This window comes from Fusarium musae, chromosome 11, assembly GCF_019915245.1.
Source record: "Fusarium musae strain F31 chromosome 11, whole genome shotgun sequence".
NCBI classification, from domain to species: Eukaryota; Fungi; Ascomycota; class Sordariomycetes; order Hypocreales; family Nectriaceae; genus Fusarium; species Fusarium musae.
This window is the reverse complement of record NC_058397.1, coordinates 1,516,696-1,536,736: the sequence shown is the minus strand read 5'-3', so window position 1 is coordinate 1,536,736 and position 20,041 is coordinate 1,516,696. Positions and strand designations below refer to the sequence as shown.

The 20,041-nt window shown below is 49.1% G+C and overlaps 11 protein-coding genes and 1 non-coding gene across 12 annotated transcripts; all 12 read right to left on the bottom strand.

The window, feature by feature from the left end:
* Nucleotides 1–184: 184 nt before the first annotated feature.
* On the bottom strand, nucleotides 185–1,245 carry J7337_013602 (uncharacterized protein; the record flags this gene model as incomplete). Its single annotated transcript, XM_044831085.1, has 2 exons — nucleotides 185–418; nucleotides 466–1,245. 2 exons carry the CDS (start codon nucleotides 1,243–1,245, stop codon nucleotides 185–187), a joined length of 1,014 nt encoding a protein of 337 aa, XP_044674360.1.
* Nucleotides 1,246–2,209: 964 nt separating this feature from the next.
* On the bottom strand, nucleotides 2,210–2,899 carry J7337_013601 (uncharacterized protein; the record flags this gene model as incomplete). Its single annotated transcript, XM_044831084.1, has 1 exon — nucleotides 2,210–2,899. One exon carries the CDS (start codon nucleotides 2,897–2,899, stop codon nucleotides 2,210–2,212), a length of 690 nt encoding a protein of 229 aa, XP_044674359.1.
* A 214-nt stretch (nucleotides 2,900–3,113) lies between these two features.
* On the bottom strand, nucleotides 3,114–4,987 carry J7337_013600 (uncharacterized protein; the record flags this gene model as incomplete). Its single annotated transcript, XM_044831083.1, has 4 exons — nucleotides 3,114–3,182; nucleotides 3,237–4,649; nucleotides 4,696–4,727; nucleotides 4,774–4,987. The coding sequence occupies 4 exons, from the start codon at nucleotides 4,985–4,987 to the stop codon at nucleotides 3,114–3,116; spliced, it is 1,728 nt and encodes a 575-aa protein (XP_044674358.1).
* An 898-nt stretch (nucleotides 4,988–5,885) lies between these two features.
* Nucleotides 5,886–7,528, bottom strand: J7337_013599 (uncharacterized protein; the record flags this gene model as incomplete). Its single annotated transcript, XM_044831082.1, has 4 exons — nucleotides 5,886–6,518; nucleotides 6,565–6,956; nucleotides 7,005–7,203; nucleotides 7,268–7,528. 4 exons carry the CDS (start codon nucleotides 7,526–7,528, stop codon nucleotides 5,886–5,888), a joined length of 1,485 nt encoding a protein of 494 aa, XP_044674357.1.
* Nucleotides 7,529–8,167: 639 nt separating this feature from the next.
* J7337_013598 (uncharacterized protein) lies at nucleotides 8,168–8,886 on the bottom strand (the record flags this gene model as incomplete). Its single annotated transcript, XM_044831081.1, has 2 exons — nucleotides 8,168–8,629; nucleotides 8,677–8,886. The coding sequence occupies 2 exons, from the start codon at nucleotides 8,884–8,886 to the stop codon at nucleotides 8,168–8,170; spliced, it is 672 nt and encodes a 223-aa protein (XP_044674356.1).
* A 369-nt stretch (nucleotides 8,887–9,255) lies between these two features.
* On the bottom strand, nucleotides 9,256–9,963 carry J7337_013597 (uncharacterized protein; the record flags this gene model as incomplete). Its single annotated transcript, XM_044831080.1, has 1 exon — nucleotides 9,256–9,963. One exon carries the CDS (start codon nucleotides 9,961–9,963, stop codon nucleotides 9,256–9,258), a length of 708 nt encoding a protein of 235 aa, XP_044674355.1.
* Nucleotides 9,964–11,372: 1,409 nt separating this feature from the next.
* On the bottom strand, nucleotides 11,373–11,444 carry J7337_013596. Its single transcript has one exon. It is a non-coding gene; the product is annotated as a tRNA-Gln (tRNA).
* A 186-nt stretch (nucleotides 11,445–11,630) lies between these two features.
* Nucleotides 11,631–12,256, bottom strand: J7337_013595 (uncharacterized protein; the record flags this gene model as incomplete). The annotated part of the gene is made up of 2 exons (XM_044831079.1): nucleotides 11,631–12,039; nucleotides 12,093–12,256. 2 exons carry the CDS (start codon nucleotides 12,254–12,256, stop codon nucleotides 11,631–11,633), a joined length of 573 nt encoding a protein of 190 aa, XP_044674354.1.
* Nucleotides 12,257–12,356: 100 nt separating this feature from the next.
* Nucleotides 12,357–12,757, bottom strand: J7337_013594 (uncharacterized protein; the record flags this gene model as incomplete). The annotated part of the gene is made up of 2 exons (XM_044831078.1): nucleotides 12,357–12,628; nucleotides 12,676–12,757. The coding sequence occupies 2 exons, from the start codon at nucleotides 12,755–12,757 to the stop codon at nucleotides 12,357–12,359; spliced, it is 354 nt and encodes a 117-aa protein (XP_044674353.1).
* Nucleotides 12,758–15,724: 2,967 nt separating this feature from the next.
* On the bottom strand, nucleotides 15,725–16,070 carry J7337_013593 (uncharacterized protein; the record flags this gene model as incomplete). Its single annotated transcript, XM_044831077.1, has 2 exons — nucleotides 15,725–15,948; nucleotides 16,034–16,070. The coding sequence occupies 2 exons, from the start codon at nucleotides 16,068–16,070 to the stop codon at nucleotides 15,725–15,727; spliced, it is 261 nt and encodes an 86-aa protein (XP_044674352.1).
* A 319-nt stretch (nucleotides 16,071–16,389) lies between these two features.
* On the bottom strand, nucleotides 16,390–17,376 carry J7337_013592 (uncharacterized protein; the record flags this gene model as incomplete). The annotated part of the gene is made up of 1 exon (XM_044831076.1): nucleotides 16,390–17,376. The coding sequence occupies one exon, from the start codon at nucleotides 17,374–17,376 to the stop codon at nucleotides 16,390–16,392; it is 987 nt and encodes a 328-aa protein (XP_044674351.1).
* Nucleotides 17,377–18,931: 1,555 nt separating this feature from the next.
* J7337_013591 (uncharacterized protein) lies at nucleotides 18,932–19,930 on the bottom strand (the record flags this gene model as incomplete). The annotated part of the gene is made up of 1 exon (XM_044831075.1): nucleotides 18,932–19,930. One exon carries the CDS (start codon nucleotides 19,928–19,930, stop codon nucleotides 18,932–18,934), a length of 999 nt encoding a protein of 332 aa, XP_044674350.1.
* Between the last annotated feature and the right edge of the window lie 111 nt (nucleotides 19,931–20,041).

Sequence of the window (20,041 nt, the reverse complement as noted above, 5' to 3'; positions counted from 1 at the left end):
TAGGAGCCGGAGAAGGCAAGCCAACAGGAGGTAAAGGGGGAGCCGGAGCTCGAGGTGGAGGTCGAGGGGGCGGGATTTGAGGGACGTTGGGATAGTTATATTTACTGCAGGGAGCACAGGGAGCTGGTGGCGGTGCCGGCTGCGCAGCTATTATCTTGGTCTCATGAAGATATTCCTTTCTACATCAAACCATATGGTCTTGTTGATTGCCATAGGGGTCTTCATAAGGCGCATAGGCTGTATCTTGTGGTGAAGGCGTATAGACCGTATCCTGTGATGCAGGCCCATAGGCTGCGTCTTGTGCTGAGGGCCCAGAGGCTGTATGTGGGGCTGGAGCTTGTTGCTCATAATGCGCAACATATCCGACTCTCATACCAACCTTACGGCCCTCCAAAGTATAGTCAACAGGTGATCCCGGCTGCAAGATATTAGCTTGACAGGTTCAGCAAGAGAGTTTCAACCTACCCAATCACCACCAACGGCGACGTTGAAGATAATAAACATCTTGTTCCCCGCAATGGTTTTCCAGACCTCCGGGTTGCCGATTTGCGCTCCCGTGACCGTATGAAAGAGTTCATCCTCAACATAGAAGTTTACACTCTCATCCTGCCAGAACGTCGGTGTGCGGTCGATGACAACTTTGTAAGTGACCTTGCTCATAGCCATATCATCGTGAAAGTACGACGCGGAGATACCCTTCTTCTCCCCGCAGATACCGCCTGGAGTCCTGTCACAATGAACAGCTGCATAAGTCTGATGCTCGCTATTAACGTGCTCCATAATGTCGAGTTCACCGCAGGCAGGCCATGTGGGACCTCCCGTGCGGTGGCTATCACCGAGTAACCAAAAGGCAGGCCAGATGCCCTCTTTCCTTCCTTTGGGGGCAAAGCCAAGTTCTATTTCAGCTTGGACAATGGTCTTGATACCGGGCGCAGGGGTCAAGGTGTACGTGCTCTCGATACGACCGGATGTCCAACCTTTTGCAGCAGTAGAGTCGCGCCACGGATGGATATGAAGGGAGTCATTCATGAGATGGACGTTTACAGGGGAAGCCCTGTACTCCTGAAGATCGCCGTTTAGATCCTGGTACCAATGTTGAATGTTCCATTTGGAAGTATCTGGTAGAGAGCCAGCAACCCCCTCGAAGTTGTCGTACCACATGAGCCGGTACCCTGGAATCTCAGGGGCATTCCAGGCTGTGCCAGTGGCGGCGAGAGAGCAGAGTAGAATAGCTACGAACAACATCTTGGGTGTAGTGAGTTGGAGTTTGAACCCAGAATGTGATAAGGAAAGCATGAGGGGGAGGGGAGAACCTGGATTTTATGAAAGGCTAAAACAGAGTTTGAGGTGTCTATCCCCTTATTTTGTGGAATGGCTAGGTTTAACTTACGGCAAGGACAGACAAGCTTAGGCGATGACTATCAGCCCTAAAGTTTAGTGATGCACAATTTGTCTGACGCCAAGTTCGTGGATAATAGCTTGATTGATAGCTTATGTCTTTCTCAGATCGCATACTATACGATGGCAACGAGCTTCGAATAAGGGCGCCTGGGAAGTGGTTTCTAAATACCGATATGGAGCTGTAGACCTAAATTGCGGGACTTTATCCATCAAGTGTAAAGTTACATCCAAAGGCTTAGGTTAATTGCAATATCTCATTACTTTGCCTTAGTAGATCTGTTGTCACATCGTATGCATTGACATTCAAGTCTCATCCAAAAAACGTCTCAGTGAAAGCCTTGTGGCGCATGGTTATGATAGCTCGAGGGTATATGAGGACATACCTTGGCTTTGCTGATGACTCTAATCACTGTTCATCCTGTCCTTTAAACGAAGATGCGTACATAGGTCTGCCCTGTAGATCGCTTGAACGTGACTTACATCATAAGCAATGAAGTTGAACTGAGGACAAGACCAGGGATAAATGTCCCGAATTGGCATTTAGAGCTGTTTGATTGGCCGTTCTGGTGAAAGAAGTTTGAAGCCCCCTCGCTTAGCTTTGTTCTATTGATTCCGAGCTACGTGGCGGTTATTAACTCTCGATAAGAGGCCTCAACCGCAAATAACAAAGTTGGTGTCCAAGCCACCATATAACCTTGTAGCACAGGATTCGTCATCAGTAGAGGACTTCAAGATCGATAATGAACTCTAAGTAGGAGCTACATCTCATGTCCAGTGCAGCCCCTCACCAAGAAGTAATTCTAATCAATCAGATCCCGTCAACAATTCTAGCTACCTCATCTAACGAATCGACTGTGAAATGCGGCTCCAACTTCTCGCATGCGCTGCGTTCTCCATATCCATATCTGCACCAAACCGACTTTGCTCCAATGTTAGCAGCAAACTTGATATCTGCTTCCGTGTCCCCAACGACTAAGGTTCTGGAGGCGTCTAAGTGGGCAAATCCACGAGCTTTAAGGGCCGGCAGTAGAACTTTCTCGAAGCTTCCAGTGTCCGGCTTACGCGTTGCGCCGGGGGTGTTGTCTCCAACGATCAAGTCTCCGGGGATGGTATCAATACCGTTGTTCTTGAGAGCCGTGTCAACCGCGGCTACACCTTTGTTGCTGACAATAGCCACAGGAACCTTTTCTTCATTCAACTTGATCAAAAGATCCTTGGCGCCAGGAAACGCGGATACAAATTTCTGTCCCTCATCGTTGTAGAAGCGACGGTAGGTTGACGTCCATTCACCCTCGTCGAAAGAATCGGGGGAAGTATGAAGCGCTTGGAGAACCTCCTTCAGACCCAAGCCAGAGCCGATCAACTTCTGTACCTCAGACTCTGCTGGAGCTGAGGCTGGGAGGAGTGAGTCAAAGGTGAGCTTGATGCTGTGAGAGATGGCTTGATGGGTGTCGAAAAGAGTCCCGTCAAAGTCGAAAATTACTAATTGAGCAGGCATGTTTGCGGCTTGAGAATTTGTAGGAGAAGCATTAAGAGTTTGAGTGGATGTTGAGAATGGCATGAGGGTTCATAAAGTTGGGCTCACAGATGCATGAGAAATTTTATTTAGACTACACCAACCCCGCTAACCATCACGCTGCGTCATCTGTCAGCAACGAGCGTACCACCACTCGCTTTATTGACCATGCCACTGAATTACAATTATATATATCTCAGAGCTCTTCTGGCATTTCATATTGGGAGAAGTCTTCAGGCATGTGAACAAGTGATTCCCACATATCCTAAAAGGTCAAACACGTCAGCTTGAGATACCCTCTCGTTGCAGAGGAACATACCCAGTCTACCCCATCTGAACTGTTCAGCATGGCCTCAATGCCCTGAAATTCGGCCGAGAAAGGAGTCTCGCTCGTGGTATCTTGCCCGTTCATGTGCCCTGTCCTCGTCAATCTATAAATCACATGATTTCGAGCGTCAGTCTTACCGTTGCCGTTCCCATTGTGGGCTGGGGCTTTTTCTTGGTTTACAGCTGGTGGCACCGGCTCATCCTTCGGGCCAGTGGTCACGGCTTTCAACATCACCGTGAGCATATCATATGCCTGCTTTGCCTCAGCAGAGACGGCCTTGATAGCTGCCCAAAATGCCTGCGATGTTTTGAGTGCTTCGATCATACTCTCTCGAGTATACCCCACGAGCTCTGGGTTCTGCTGCTCGGGTGGCATACCAAGTTCGACGCAGACGACCATAGATGCCAGCGAGAAGTCATGTCTCTCAAGAGATGTGAGAAACCACCTATCATTATACAGCAGTCCACCAACTTGAACCTCCTTCAGGATGCTAGCCTGGTGACCTAGCACAGTCATCGCTGAGTCGACGCAAGCCGCCCTGGAATAGTTATATTTGGGGTCATGGTATGCCTTCGTCATGTGATGGCGGTGTAGTGTACATCTAGCCTTTTGGAAGAGAAGTTCAAGATTATATCGCCGAATGAGTAGATACGGCGGGACCATGAAGCAATCTTCCAGCTTGGCTATCTTGTAACAAGTGGGCATGGACTGATGCATTTGATGAAGCTTTTGATCAAGCGCCATGATCTCGTTATAGTCTTCTGTCTTACCAAGTGAGACTTGGTTGAAGATTGTCCGGAAGATGGTCATCATCTTGACTTTGACACGGGTGTACAGAACGCCAGTACCTTCTGTCTCAGGCCTTGGTGGAGGAAGCTGCGTACACTCAGGACCAAAGTCTGCGTCATTTATGTTACGCGGCAGACGAGTATCGCACTGGGACTCCTGAATAAGCGACGGCAGGCCCAGTTGGCAAGAGGTTAGAATGTCAAGCTGCTGGAGAACACCCCATACGCGACGCCTCATCTCGCCATGGAATGGCGAGATTCGAGGGTAGTTGTCTGGGTCGCGATGGTATCCCATTCGCATTGCCAAACGAACAGCAATACCGGTAAGAATCCACACGCCGAGATGAGCATCTCGACGGCGAACGAACTCACCGTGGATATTAAACAGAAGAGTCTCCAGAGTATACTTACCAGGCGCTGTGGAGTACTTGGAAAGAATAAGACAGTCAGTGCATCTTTGCTGAAAGGACTCTGCGACCTCAAGAGGTGAGCCCATTCCTCCGGGAAGCTCATCCTGTGATCGGATGTACAGGAATGTTCCTGTGGCCAGAATGCCGAAGAGCATCCCAACCCACTGAACGGACACGGAATGGGGGTCATTCCAGAAGCGTTTGTACTATGACAGTGAGTGAGGCCAATCGCTGGATGGTAGCGAAACTTACCTCGCCTTCAAACTCTCCCGAATGGGTGATTACTTCAAAAGGTTAGTGGCAGGACTGTAAATCAAGAGTTGGACGTACAGATGGATGGCTGAGTCGAGGTGAAATACCGGGATACAAGTCTATCTGTAATGTGTTTCGGAGGAACGTCCGCAAGGATATCTTCAAGGCTCGGGGTGACTCTTCCCGGCCCCAGAAGCAGCGGTACTTGACTTTGGGCTTGATCGACAATGCCCAGATCACTCGCTTCGTGGTTTTCGTCCAGATGCTCGCGAATATGTTCAACCTGATTCATTGTCAGAATCGCTCTGGTCATCAGTGGTCTACCTACCTCGTGGCAAATAGCAGACCAGTGACTGCTCGAAACATAGATCGTCTCATTCGGATTCGCCATCATTCTTCCAGGCTTGACCTCAGAACCCTCCTGAGAAGAGTGATGAGACCCTTGGTTGGACCCTGTAACATGAGATGTTGTGACATAAGTACTCGCTGGACTCTTGATACTGGGTGATCCATTGGACGTCCCCTGCTGAGCTGGAAGCTGTTGAACAATAGAGCCGAGAAGTTGCTCAAGATGGCGGACGCGGTCACTCAGATCATTCTGCCTGCTATCTCTTCTCTGAGCAGCAACGCGACCTCGTGGCCATGGTGCATATTGACATGAGACATTTCTGGCAATGCAATTGCTACATGGCTCATCGCGATCACATTTTAGTCTGGGTGTCTCGTCAGCATCGTCATCGGTGCCAAGAAAATGCGGCGTACTTTCGTTGTCGACAGGAACTACACGATAGCGTTGCTCGAAGAGGCTGTTGCTGCTGCATCTTCACTTCAAGGTTAAGGGTCAAGTAATTAGGTTTGAAGATTGAGGGATAGGTTTATAGAGAATCAGAAAATGAGAATCACATCAAGATAATAATTTAAGCTTAGATTGCTTAGCGTCCGTAAAGTCAAGGACACGCGGATGCTTACGTCACGTGGATGCCTCACGAACTGGCTACTCTTTTCGACGATGGTTATCATGCACAAGAGCTTGTGATTCTTTATCTTGCAGTCTTGGCTATTGATCTGCGTGCGATAATGCCCTATAATACGCGGTCCCGCAGTTCCATTCGGTGAGGCCGGGTGAGATTTGCCAGGGCTTCTACGTAGGGCTGACTCTGGGCCTTTAGGGCTGAGAATGCCTTGCTTGCTTAGACAATTGGCGCGTAAAATCTCATCCTGTTCTCGGGATCCCACTTCTTTTTGAGGGCCTTGAGCTTTTCGATCCTCCAGGGCTCGTGGCCGTACATTTCTTCCAGAGACTCAAAGCCGTGAGCGTAGTTGACGTATGCGCGCAAATGCTCGGGGTCTCCACTAGCCTCTAGCAGATACTCCCTCAATTGCTCGCCATGCGCCTGCGCAAGCTCTTCAAGCGTCGCGTTGGGCTTGTATAGGATGTAAGGAGTGACGAGAATCTCATCGTCGCGGTGGGGAAATGCAGAGTTCTTTGCGTCAATTGCCTTGACGCCGTGGGTGGAATACCCTTCAAGAAGGAAGAATGAACCAGCGAACTCGGGAACACGTTTAGACATATTGGCGATCTCGTTAAAGACCTTTCGGACGGCGATGAGATCGTAGGTCTTGAGGCCGATTGGATATCGGAGACCGGTGAAGCCCTTTGCGCATCCGACGCTATCGTCGCTCATAAGCGTGATGGCGGCCAACTCAGGCATTGAAGCTTCGCCAGCGTTGACGTTGATAGGGCCTAGGTCGTGAAGTGGTTTCGCGTAGTCTCTCGCTTCTTGGGCAGCGCCATCTGAGATGACGGCGTACCAGATAATTGGCTACAAGTTATTAGCCAGACCCTGTGTCCTGAGAAAGGATACTTACCTTATCAGGATCCATTTCAGGAATGTTGACGATGTAGATCCAGTGCGTCAAATGCGGTGGTTGAGTCTTCATCATCTTATTCGTCAACTCCAAAACATCCTCCAGTTTATCTCCAAGGAATATAAAGATCTCATAAGACCATTTGGGAGTGTTAATGTCGTAGATTTTGTACTCCCATTCGGTCACGATGCCAAAGTTATGTCCTGCTCCGCGAAGAGCCCAGAACAAATCGGGGTTGGAGTCCTCGGAAGCCGTCACTGCATCTCCGTCGGGAAGCACAATTCGTGCAGAAATAACTTGGTCTGATGCGAGGCCGTATTGGCCTTGTAACCAACCATGACCACCACCAAGGACGGGCGCTGAGACACCAACGCACTCGCAGATACCCGTGACTGAAGATCATGTTAGCACGGGGTCTGAGCCCATGGTGGGAGAGTTACCTGTTTGTTTTCCAGCCGCCCAGAGCTCATTTACAACCTTCTTCACACTCGCGCCTCCACCAATCGTCGCAGACTTCCCATCCTCCGCAATCTCGACATCATTTTGGTCTCGCAAGTCCACGACAATAACATCCTTGGCCAGCTGCAGTGCCTCAGTTGCTCCATGGCCACCAGATCTAGCGAGAAACGGAATACCATGCTGATTCGCGTATCTTATCTGCGTCGTGTCAGCAGGATTCTCGTCTCCGAGCCACCATATTTACAGTTTCTTGCACGTCGCTCTCTGAGAAAGTTCTCACGACTGCTCCAGGCTGCGGTCCATGCCAATCCCGCCATCTGCTAACAAGACCACCAAATGCGGAGTCATCGGGCAATACGATCGACGCTTGAGGTGAGAGCTTTGACGATAATTCAGGCCATGAATTCTGCGAGACCAGTGACGCGAGACCAAGACGGCCCAGAATCTTCTGCGCCGAAGGGGCCTTACCTAACGCCCAGGGTACACCTGCAGCAATAAACTCCATGGCCGAGTATCAACACAAGTAAGTTTTTTACGGATGTAAATGGTTGGAAGAAGTCGGTCAGCATTTAAATGCCATCCTTCAGCTCCACCTCATCCTTCGAGCGTATTCGGCGTTTGCCGTATTACCAAAGAGATCGGCGTCCCTTAAGTCCGATGATGTATTTCTGGATGTCAGCCAATACTATTTGATCTCGGACAAAAAGAGTCTGTCCGAGGTGGTGTTCTCTAGCGTTGTTGTTCTGCTCCGCTTAGCAAGTTTGTTCAAGGCGAACATACGACAAAGACCCGATGAGTTTGAGCGAAAGATTTTTAGTTAAACAGGTTTACAAATATTCTATCCAATGTAGTAAGTAAGTCGATGTATCCACCAGGAAAATGCAAAGTCCTTTTTCCAACTTTTGACCGACTGAATGTCCCTTAAAGGCCAAATGCTGGTAAGAATACCCTATGGGAATCACCATCTGGCATTCATGTGTCGTATTGATCAAGTTACCAGTTTCGCAAGGCGATGGGGCAGCTTACAGATTAATCGAGAAACATGACACTTGCTTTAGATTTGAAGTTGTTGATCATCATTGACATCTCTGCCTCTCCAGCACAACAAGCCTCAACCCTTGCTCGATACTCCAGTATCCTGAACTCATCCTCCCTCGTTGAGCCCCAACACCTCCAAAATCTCATCAGTATCCGTATGATCTCTCGAATTCCTCATGCGATGACACCAAGCCACACTCTTATCATCTCCCTCCCCAACAAACAAGAACTCTCCGCCTTGTTGATTCGTGGTACCCCAGTTCCAAACAGGATAACCCTCCAGTATCTTCCAAAACGCATTCTTCATGGACATCCACGCATTCCAAAACGGCGAGACGGGAATATACTTATTCGTAGGTCCCTCTTCCCATGTCCGAATCATGTCGAGGGCTTTGTAAAGCTCTTCAGATGGATCAGTGTAGATGGGAAATTCGCAGCCCGTATCTATGCGATACATGTCGACTGTTCTAGGATCTCCGTGGCCCATTATCACGATCTCGGTGTTTATCTCTTGTAGCTTTTCTGGGGTCGCGTTTTTGGCAAGAAAGCTGGTGTAGCTCACGCATGACTGATGATGTTAGCTGGGTTCAGCTCATGGGCGGGGACCATACATACGCAACAGAAGAAATGACGAACAAAGACAACAAGAACTCGACGGGGTTTCCCGGGCCCGCTGTAGATGCTCTTGAAGGTATGCTTCTTCCCTTTGCCATCAAGGACCTCAATTGCATCGGCGATCTTGAGTGGCTCTGCAGTCGGCAAGTCATCGTTGACTTGGCTGCTGGAGACCTCCTTTCCTTGAGGGATATCGCACGAGTTGTTCATCTCGAATCTTTCGACTAGCCTGCACAGCTAACACTCCCTCCTGCTTAACCTGAAGATGCGGGGCTCTTATGTGTCTGGCTTTCTGTGGCTATGATCGTCAAAACACTAAAGGTTTCTGACATCAGCACTAGAGCCATTTATGTCAACACTCCGGTCAATGCCAAGAGTTTTTGTCTTTCTCCAAGAAACATCAGCCTCAAGAGCGAGGCAATTTGTTATGTTCAGTTTTCCGGGGGATTCAAATACTGGATGCATCAGGAAAACGAGGTCTTGACGAACACCATACAGGGAGGGGTAGCCCAGGCCATTTGCTGCTGAGATCTCTAAGAAACAAGCATAACACCACTTGCCCAACACTACAGGACTCCACTATTCCATCACAAATCTCACGCTCTGCTTCCAGTCATCCCTTGGCATCTTGAGTGAATTGATATGCTGCGACTTATTCTCAAATCCAATCCCAACCGTGCAAAGAATATCCAAGTTTTCATCAATACCCAGCTCCCTCTTGATGATATCCGGGTACCCAGTTGGCGCAGCGGACACTTGTGTGCCCAATCCCTTCTCCGTCAACAGCAAAAGAAGTGTCTGCAGATAAATGCCCACTGACAGAACATCGCCTTTGTTTAGGGCTTTGTCGATGGAAATGACAGCGACTACTGGCGCGTTATAGAAATTAAAGTTGTCGATGAGAGTTTTGCTCATTGCCTCTGTATCTCCACGGGCAATGTTGTATCCATTTGGCCCATAGACGTGATGGCCCAGCTCCGAGCGATAGTGATTATACGGATCGGGAATGACATCAATCTTGAGCTCTTCTTTATTCTTAAATGCCGCGATAAGTGAAGCAGACAAGCGCTTCAGCGGCTCGCCAGATGCGACGGTCACCCTCCAAGGCTGGATGTTCGTCGAAGATGGGGCATGCTGGGCGACACTGAAGCAATCCTCAATAACAGACATTGGAACTTCTTGACCAGTGCAGAATGCACGAGTACTGTGTCTGTCTAGAATGGTTTCAGCTACAGCATTGCGAGCTGACTGGATCTCATGACGCTGGAAGGTTTGTTCTGAAGGCATGGCGGACTTGCTGTCGTCGTGGATGTGATCTCGGCACGAAAGCTTGGGGCATGATGTTCTTAAGTATTAAAGACATTGCGGCTTATGGAATTATACCGACTTTTATCTGCCTGCCGCGTCGAAGCTTTTACGTGATCGTTGCACTTATATCGACAGATTCCAGGGCGGCGTTATGCATGATCGGACTTAAGCATCTCTTCGGTCGGAGCTTGTAGCAACACGAGCTTCCAAGAGCGCAGATGGATTTCGGTTAAGTTATGGATCGTACGAAGTCGCTAGCTTGTCGAATCAGGAAAATCCAGCTCGACCAGGGGTACCAGTTCGTCCGAAACGCATTACTCATCGTCCATAAGCAGCAAAGCTAGCTGATAAATACATCATGCAAGAGTCCCATCAAGAAGAGTCTTGAACTTGAGTGTGTTCAAAGCCATTCCAAGTATTGGTCAGGAATGATCACGGACCACAGTGATTATTGGCGATACGGGATACATCTTTGCAGATCTGGGGTAACAAATCAACACGGACAACGAGTCCAAAGTATATTAGAGATCCTTGACTGATGTGCTCGATCGACTCTTGAGCTACCCCACCCTCCAGCCTCCATCTGCGAACGAACCTCTCATCGGCTCAACGGGGCCCATTTCCATTCGAGTTCTCAGCCTGGGCCGCTCACACGCCCGATGGAGAGGCTTTCCCACCCTTCTTCGGCTTCTCTTTAAATCCAGCCCATTCCGAGAACAAATCAGTCCATTCGCAGTCACATGTCTTCGTAGGTTCGGCGGCGGCATCTGATTTGCTAGCTGCTGTTCATGTCGAAGGCACTTGTTAGCTATGTTGAAAGGTATGCCAGGCCATCGTGTCTCAAGGCAGCAGAATGAGATGATTCGGGTAACCTACTGGGCAAAATGGCGTCGGCCAAGGCCTTGCCTGCGAAAGCGAGATAACCGAGTCTCATGGTTAAGGAATATATTCTGGAGGTTCAGTCAAGGTGGCCTTTTTCAGTAACAGTTTATGGCGGGAACACCGTACCATTTATACCCAGAGACGTTTACACAAGAAAGCCACGGGCAGGTGATATCATTACGTATTCTCAAATGATTTAAGCATTTCCACTAAAAGAAAAAAGAGTTAGAAGCATTAGATCATCAACCAAAGGCTTGATCATTGAGAGTTTATGTTGCCTGAGAGGTAAAAAGCTAATGTGAATTTTGACCGAGTGGCTTGGATACATCTTCCGGAATTATGAGCATGCGGACTAAACAAACGTTAAAATCCTAAGCCTTCCACTTCTTGATTGTACTAGGACCGATGTCAAATTGACTCAATTGACTCAAGGACAAAAGGTTCAAAGGTGAATCCCGCAATCAAAATTAAATGTTAACACAAAGCGTTAACAAACTACAAAAAGTAGGTCTCGGAGGGAGTCGAACCCTCGCTGGCGGAATCAGAATCCGCAGTCATAACCGTTAGACCACGAAACCGAGCTATGTGTTTGGTGAACTCAATTTCTTATTAGTTTCCATATTCGCTGTATGCCTAGCAGTTAGAAAAACGTTAATGCACGATCATCTTCAATTCTCTCTCCATATATATGTTTCTTCTGTACATTATTCTATCCACATTCAGCGCTACCATTCTTGCAGTCCCATCACTGTTCAACCATCAAGTTAGGCATAATACCGAGGCAGGTCCTCAAAGACAAACCCATGCTCCTTCAGTTGCATGTTCGCCAAGTCCCAAAGTTTGTCAACCGCCTGAGGATCGTCCAACCACTTATTGGCTTTGTCATCCAGCTTCTGAACCGGCACATAGTATCTTCCAGCGTGCTGGTAGGCTTGTGGAGTTGTAGCACAGAAAAGCGAGTTCATTGATCCTTCGAGTGGCGTGGACGTTGGGCCGACTTTCATGGCGAAACGTGTCATGGCTCCGAAGATGTTGTTGTTCGAGTGCGACTGCAGACTGGACTTGATGAGACCTGGGTGAAGGGAGTAGGCTGTCACGCCGAGAGGTTGGTAGCGTTCTGTGATGGCCTTCGCGGCAATGATGCTGGCTTGCTTGCAGTGGCCGTATCTCTTCCTGATGTACGTTAGCAAACTGGATTGAAGTTTATTCTGAGATGGACTGCTTACCATGGCGCTAGTTGTCCAGTGGCATCGGTGAGATTGGGATCCTGATAATTGATGGATTCTGGACCCATTTTCAAAGCCATATCGCTAGCAACATTGACGATTCGTACGCGGTCCATACGACCACTGGTCTGAGCGGCGGCGACGAGAACAGGCATCAATGACATGGTGAGGGCGTGATGGGAAAGAAAGCAAGTCTGCCATTGGACTTCAAAGCCGTCCTTTGTCAATTGCCAAGGACTAGCCATGATCTGGATGATTTTAGCTTTACATCGAAATGTTTTGGGCTGCACCTACGCCAGCGTTGTTGATCAGCAAGTCAAGGCGATTCTCGCGACTCATGAAATCAGCAGCGGTGTTTTTGATGCTCTGAAGGTCTTGGAGGTCTAGCTTGAGGAAGTGAAGGTCCAAGTCGGGACTGTTTTGTCGCATCTCGGAGATAGCCTTGTTGACGCGTTCGCTTGAGCGGCTGGCGATGTAGACTCTAGCGCCCTTGAGGGCGAGTTGAAGTGTTGTTTCATAGCCAATACCAGAGTTGCCTATATAGTCAGTGGTGGGTGGTTTAAGTGTTCAGTTGATGTCTTACCGCCGGTCACGATGGCGATGTAGCCTCGAAGACTGGGGATATCGTGGATTTGGAACTCGGGTTCTTTGTGGCAGTTCATCATGATGTCGGTGTAAATGGGCTGAGACTTTTGGGGAGATATTGATTGATAGGTTAGTGATGGGTGTGTTCGATGAATTGGTTCCTTTGGTCGTTTAAGCTGGTCTGGTAGTCTCGACTTCTGTTGTCACACTTCTCTCGTCTTATACCAAGAACCTCAGAGGCTGTGCAGCCAATCGGAGGTGGAGTTGTCCAATCTCACGGGCTTGTCCGCGGACATGTCCATGGTGGGGCTGGGCTGAAGGGCTGAAGCCTTAGCTTACGGCGCAGAGGCCAATGTAATTACCGGGCTCAGCTTTTGTAATATTGATTGGATTAGGAGGAAAGGTTCCTGTTTCATCAAGAATGGGGTCTTTTCTATAGATCCTCAAATATCTCGTGTTGTGTGATAAGCACGGCTAGATTCAATCAAGATTGGCTCATCAGGGTCCCAGGACCTTGGAGTCTGACCGAAGATCCAGCCGCATGAAGTTCCTCTCTTGGCTCCTTACAGAATTAATGCAGGTTAATTTCGATAATACTCCATGGGTACAATCCGGCTCTGACGCTGTCATGCAGCCCTACAAGGCGTGCCCATCGTCAGCCGGAAATGAAGATGCGGCAACGCAGAACCACGGGTTGTCACAGGCTAAGATACACATCCAGGCGTTGCAAGCAACTCAAATCAAGAAAGCTTTTTGTATTGGCTATTGCTTCTAGGCACTCCTCTTGATCCATACAAGTTCTCTTCTTATTTCTTCGCTACCTTGTGCGATGAACAAGTCTCGCAAATCCAGTCATGGTAGATTCCATTTACGATTACCCCATCGCACCTATTTCCACTTCTTGCGCTGCTGCATTGAACTGTTTCTCCCAGGTCTAGATTGCGCTGTTTTGGGCATTGGCGGCATTTATTTATGTTCTGAGTCACTGAGCACATTGTGAAAGAAATGATATTGGATATTGGGTCTTGAGCTGACTGAGCAGGAGGAGAAATGCTTACTACTGCACGATAGGGCCGATATCTGGGCCTGTATTTATACCAGTGGCCATTTGTATTAGTTGATCACTTTGCTCGAGGCAGGACATACAGTGAGTTTGAGTGGCGAAGAATGCACTCCGGACTGCACATCAGTGATTCATGAGACTAGCTTCTGGGACGTTATGCAGTCTGGGTTGGCTTGTTGATCGGCTATCTGGGGCAAACTCTAGCAGAAGGAAAAGGCTACTATCCTAATTGTGATTGATAGCACACGAAAACACCAGTGAATGGAGTCTCATTAGCTACCTGAGCTTAATCTAGGGTTATCACCCGTGAATGTTGACTAAACTGCCTGCTCAAACAAACCCTTCCCTAACATGCTCCCACTACATACTATCAGAGACACTCGTACCACTCCTTTTCTTTGACTGGGAGGTGTTTGTGGTCATTGCATGACTTTGGCCCGTACATTGGTTGCTGGTTCCTCTTCTGGCAATTCTTACCTGCTGTGGCATCTCTGCATTCGAGGAGCAGATCGGATTCAGGGTCGGATTTCTTGCCGCAATGGGGACAGGTCCATGTAATCTCGGGTATGGTGCACATGGTTGTTGATTGTTGAGATTATATCAGGGAAACCGATTGGACTTTTGTAAAGCGCTGTTGAGGTGGAAGAGCTGCAAATGTGTAGTAGTAAATAAGATCAGAATCCATCTCGACACGGTATGAATTTATAGGCCAGTCCGAATGTTTGTACTCAGTGATATGAGGTTCTCTTCCTTTGTAAGTGAACAAGTCGTCTCTTTGTTTGAATCACGCTACCTAAGGTAACCAAATGTCACGAAATGGCTAGTGATTAAATTGCATCAAAGCAAGTCTGAACAGTAGTGGTATGTTCAAAGAAAAGTCTTTGACACTTTGACAAAGGCTGTTTGATGGAGCTCAGGCCATCTGGCTCTTCCTACGTTATCCCAAGTCACTCGCCACAAACGGCTTCAACGGACAGGCACATTTCTCTGCACCCTGCGGTGCTCGTCATCAGGAGTCACACCCCAAGCCTTGACAAGTGGGCTTTTATAGTGCGCCAGTCTTCTCACCTGGGAATTCACTAGTGCGTCTTTCTGCCGCGTCAGGCCCGCATTCTCGTCATCGTCCCCGGTCATCACTCGACCCCAACTGCTCTCTCCGCAGCCGGTATCCAGCTATCCACTAAAGGCCTTCAGGCTGGGGCATCTGCACTTAGCAAGTGTCCTTGTGCATCAGCCTCAATCCAGCCTCTCTTCCCCCCTTGTACTCCTGAGTATCGTCACACCGTGCCAGCTAGAATAGCAGTGCAATGTGGAGGCTACCGACAACTCCAGTACGGCGGCGACTTTGGGGCACACAAAGTAGCTGGAGGTCATTGGTGGCTAGGACCTAGCGATAATAGCCTGGGGTAAACAGTACAGGCTCTAACTCATGTGTTGGCGTGCAGTACAGGGTAACACAGTAGGAAACCCGCCATGATCAAATGGTGTAACCAAGAAGAGGTCAAACGTGAAGGTGTTGTGAAGGAGCATGGCTTCTCCAAGACTGGGTTAAAAGAAGATAGGGGATGGATGTATGCATGCTTGGAAGGGGAGAATCAATGGGTAGGGCTCGCTATTGACGATAAGAGGAAAGCTGAGCGCGGAAGTGCTGGCTTGGGCATGATTGATCGACATTACAACAGACGCATTATATCTTTCATGGCCAATAAATAACTAGAAGTCACGAAAATAGCGCAGTTTCTCAAACCACGTCACAGGAGTCAGGCAACACTGCTGACTCTACAGACTACAGCGCTCAGGCTTCAAACCAGGACCATGGGTACTTGAACAGCAGTGAGAAGTACATGGGCCTTTCGACAGACAATTAGTTTCGATTGAAACGGCCGTCGTGCTCTAGACGCAGCTTGTATTGAGTAACAAACTAATTTGTTCGACGCTTCTTGAAACGTTTCCCCCTTTGGTGGTAGACCGCGTAGGCGACATACTACTCCCAGAGACATACCCTATGGCTCAATTTACCCTTCCTCATCGAGATGTTCTTTGGCTCCTTCTCCTCTCGATGCTTCTGCGTCTTGGAATCCGGGACGTGCGGCAGGATTGAGTAGCCAGGGAGAGGCGCCCATGTGGCCACGACAGTCGAGGGCTCGACTTGACGGAACTGCGTATCGTCGAAGGGGCAGAAGTCGTAAGCATGGGGGGAAGTCGATTCTTCGGGGGCGTTGTGTATGCCCAGCCGTTGCTGTAACTATCGAGGTCAGCGTTGTTGCAACAGACGGGAACACCAGGCACTTACTGGTCACAGCAATAACGTGTTTCGCATCCTTCGACATGGACGCGGCGGCTGCAGCAACCGCACTGGGGCGGATCCAGCTATGGGTGATCGGATCACGACTCGGGACGCGACAGCCTGCTAAGACGTAATCAAGTTACCCCGCTTGCAAGCCTTGAGCTGTAACTCAGAGGGCTGACTACTCTTCGGTTGTAACAGCCAATGCACTTTATTGGAGTAGACATTGGTCGGATATGTGCGGTTCATCTCGTCGGCGTAAAAAAAGGTCTGACGGTATCGTCGCTCATGTCTCATGTATCTACACCCATCAGTAAAGACCTCAAAACTCAAAACCATGAACATACCCAAAACAATCAGCTTCATCCACCGATCAGACGCTTCGCCAACTCATCAAATACGCCTTCCTTTATGTCCTCCAAGTCCTCATTCCTCGCGTCTTCGATGCACTTCACTCTATGATCCAGCGAGCTGATATCATCTCGTATTTCTATGATCACAGCCTCCTCCGCGTCTACCGACTCCAACCCTTCGCACTTCTTCTCCAGGCGCTCGACCTGCTCTTTGAGCTGAGTGTTGTCGGCTCTTAGCTTGGCGTTGTCGGCCTGCAGGTCGTCAACCTTGGATTCCAGCTTCTGGAGCTTATCCCAGAACTGGTTGAAGAATTCGGGGTGACTGTCTTGTCGCGCCCGTTTGCGATTAGACGGAGCGTTCGAGGGAGGCTGACTTCTCGTTGCATTCTTGTAGGACGGGGGTTTGGGGGGAGGAATGGTAGTGACTTTTGCGCCGCTGCCGCCGAACATTCGTGAGATATCATAGTCTGGATCAGAGGAGGGTTTGATTTGACGTTGTTCTACAGCCTCACGGATGGCTTTGAAGTCATCCGGTGATAGTAGAGACTGCTGGATGTAGATACGCAGAAACGTGATGCAAGACAGCTCGTGTATCAAGTCGAGGACCTTGCCCGACCGCGCACGCGCTGCTACGACCGGCTCTTGAACATCACTAGGAATAAGAACGGTGATTCTATTATCCAGAGTGAAGTCAAGGGATGTAGTCGTGTCGAATATCGGTTTTACGGCATCGGGCGGGCTTGGCACGTCGGAATAAGAGAAGGACTTGATGAAGAAGGGATTTATCCGGAGGCGTACGCCTGCCCCAGCGGGCTTGTCCTTGAATCTGAAGGGTATGCTGAGTTCGAAGTGCGCGCCAGATTGACTCTCACGGTCGAGTCGCAAGGTAAATCGTATCGCGTCGTGATCGGGATCGGCGGTTGCTAAGTTACGCGTAACACCCTCCCACTGCCACTCGACGACAGCTGTTGTTTCGTTGAGAGAGATGCATGCCATTGCGCAAGGTTAGTAGACGAAATCAAGACTCACCTGCACAGCACGTCCAACAACGCAACCTCGAGGGAAATTGACCGAACCTCGCTGGCGGGCACCCAGGACCTCCAGTAGAACTGCCAGGTCACCCCGGAACTCCAGTAGAACTGCGAGATTCCGAGTCCAGGTCGCCCTCTACACGCCCCGGTTATTCCACAAAGAGGAGCGCACTCGCTCTCGGTGGGTATAATCCGGAATTTTATAACGGGTGTAGCGCGATGCTTGGGGTTCCCTCGAGGAGTGGTACTGAGCGCGGGATGATGTGAGGACCGTTGTGGCGTGGAGGCGACATTTTGAGGAGAGCGAAGAGGAGCATGATTGAAGATGAAGCGGATTGTGAGGAGACCGTGAATTGGCGATGGTGGAGAAGCCTGTGCTCGGAAGAATGTTGGTCCGACAAGGCTGAGGAACAGCCTTGAGCTGACAGGAGTCTCATGTGGAGCTCAACACAACAGAAAGGTCGCGACACAGGACTAGAGTCCATCGCAAGAACTTAAGTTTCATGACTTTTGAAAAATATGAAGTACTGAAATAGGTCACACGTAGGCAGAACATCGCTGGAACAGCAATGTTCAATGGATCAATATTCACAATGAAGACAAAAATGCGCTAATCATTGCACCTAGCAGCTCCAGTGGAGTGATCCGCTAAATCACTCTCGCTAGTGAGTGACTCCAGCGTCCCAGCCTGCCAACACCACCACAGTCTGAACCAATCGACTTCATACTCCAAATGCCAAGGTTGAGCTGTGTTTGAGAGCCGACTCCTCCGTATTGGCCTACGTATACCGCCTCCAGAAGCCCGGTAGGCGGCTTAGACCTCGCACAGTCAGTCGGAACATGGTTGAGATGATTTCGAGGCAATAGTCGAAACATCCAGAACCTGAGCGTCTTCTTCAATATACGAACTCGAAGATCTGCGTACGCTGAAACGTAAGAGACACAGGATCCGTGTAGAGCCAACGAAAGGTTGCCCCGAACCACTGAAGCCTTTTCTACCTTCCGTCGGGTAGATCTTTGTGTAGTATAACCAAGAAATGAAGATTTCTTAAGCTTTGTTGTGAAATTCAATCCGATGCAAGTAGATGGCAGCTGCAAGGTCAATTACAATCGAATAGAATTCAGAAAGTACGGTTATCGCAATTTGAGATGCTGTTAGAATTTCAGTTGTCACGTTCTCAGTTGCGTTCCTCTGAGTACCTAGATCGCATGATTGGGTTCCTGTCCCGTTGCTCTGACAGTTGTTGCATTCATGATAAGCTCAATGCTAGCTTTATTGTAGTAATGAAATCTTTGTCTATAGTTTTGCCGTTTCCTTTTATCCAAATAGCCAATAACATATGAGATCCTCTCTATAATAACCCTTTCGCATTTTCTTGCCTAACAGCCTTGAAGCTCATATTACCGATATGCATTCCGCTTCATAGAGGTGTAGTCTGCCTCTTCTGCTGGTGTTCCCCCGGCCATGGGTAGTCCTCAGCCTGTGACAGTTAGGAGGGAGACATGGTCTGGCCGGTATGTCACTGACGTGAAAGCGCCTTGCGTGTTTCGCTGCGAAGTCTGGCCTTCACCCCGTTCGCCTTAGCCGCTTCTTCTCTTTTCTGTCTCGCCAATTTTCTCTTGAGAGCCGCAGTCTCTTGTCTCCCTTGGACGGCCTTTGCTCTCTGCGCCTTCTGCTCCTCCTTTCTCGTCTTTCGCTGGTGCTCTCGGTTTGCCATGTTAACCTTGACGGCCATTCTATCGGCGACGCCTGGGCACGTACAGGCAAGCGGCATAGCAGTGATAGTTGCAGTGGGGTGGCCCTCTCGGGTTTCCGAAAGCATGTACGATATGGCTGGGGACCAGCTCTCAATGCTCTGGTGGAAGCTGCTATCGTCAATTAAAGTCTGGAGAAAAGAGTTGTTCCAATGCCGATGGATGACTGGCATTCCAACGGGGATCAATGGGTTACAAGACTTGTGTCTTTTGAATCCCTCCATCTCGTCCTGCATGACCATGAAGATGTCAGGGAATTTCTCTGCATACTTTAGGTGCTCAGGAAGGCTGGGTACGATAATTGTAACGTCAAGCCCAGACTTGGTGACATCAAGACGAAAAGATAATTTTTCAAAAGGAAATCTGCCCAACGTGGGTTGACTTTCCCAAAAGGGCAAATGCAAGACATCGGTTCTGGGTGTGAAGTATCCATAAGGCTGGATATCGAAAGGCTCCAACGGGTTCGTTGAGATAGTGTAACGTTTGAGCCGGAGCCGGGCTTGGTTTCGTGATTCTCGGCTGACCATGAGAGCAATTGGGAGCGGAGGTGCCTCAATTCGAAGCCATTGGTCGTTCTGCGTGCGAGAATGCTTGAGATAGTAGACCTGAGGGCCTGGGAGAGTCAAATCCCATACCGTCCTTCTTAGCTCAGGCGGCATTTTCTTGAAGCAGGTGAAGGTTGGCTGAGATGTGGGAGGTGGAGTTGGAGGTGGAGTGAATGCCTGGAGCATGGCCGCGTCTTGCAGCCGCGTAAATAGGGGCATCTCTTATGACTGATTGTAGGAATGAGGAAAAAGTTTAGATGAATGATTCGTTCAATTCAAGCTAATGCTTACATCAAATCCAAGTACAATTCTGGAAGCGTTGTAGAAAGG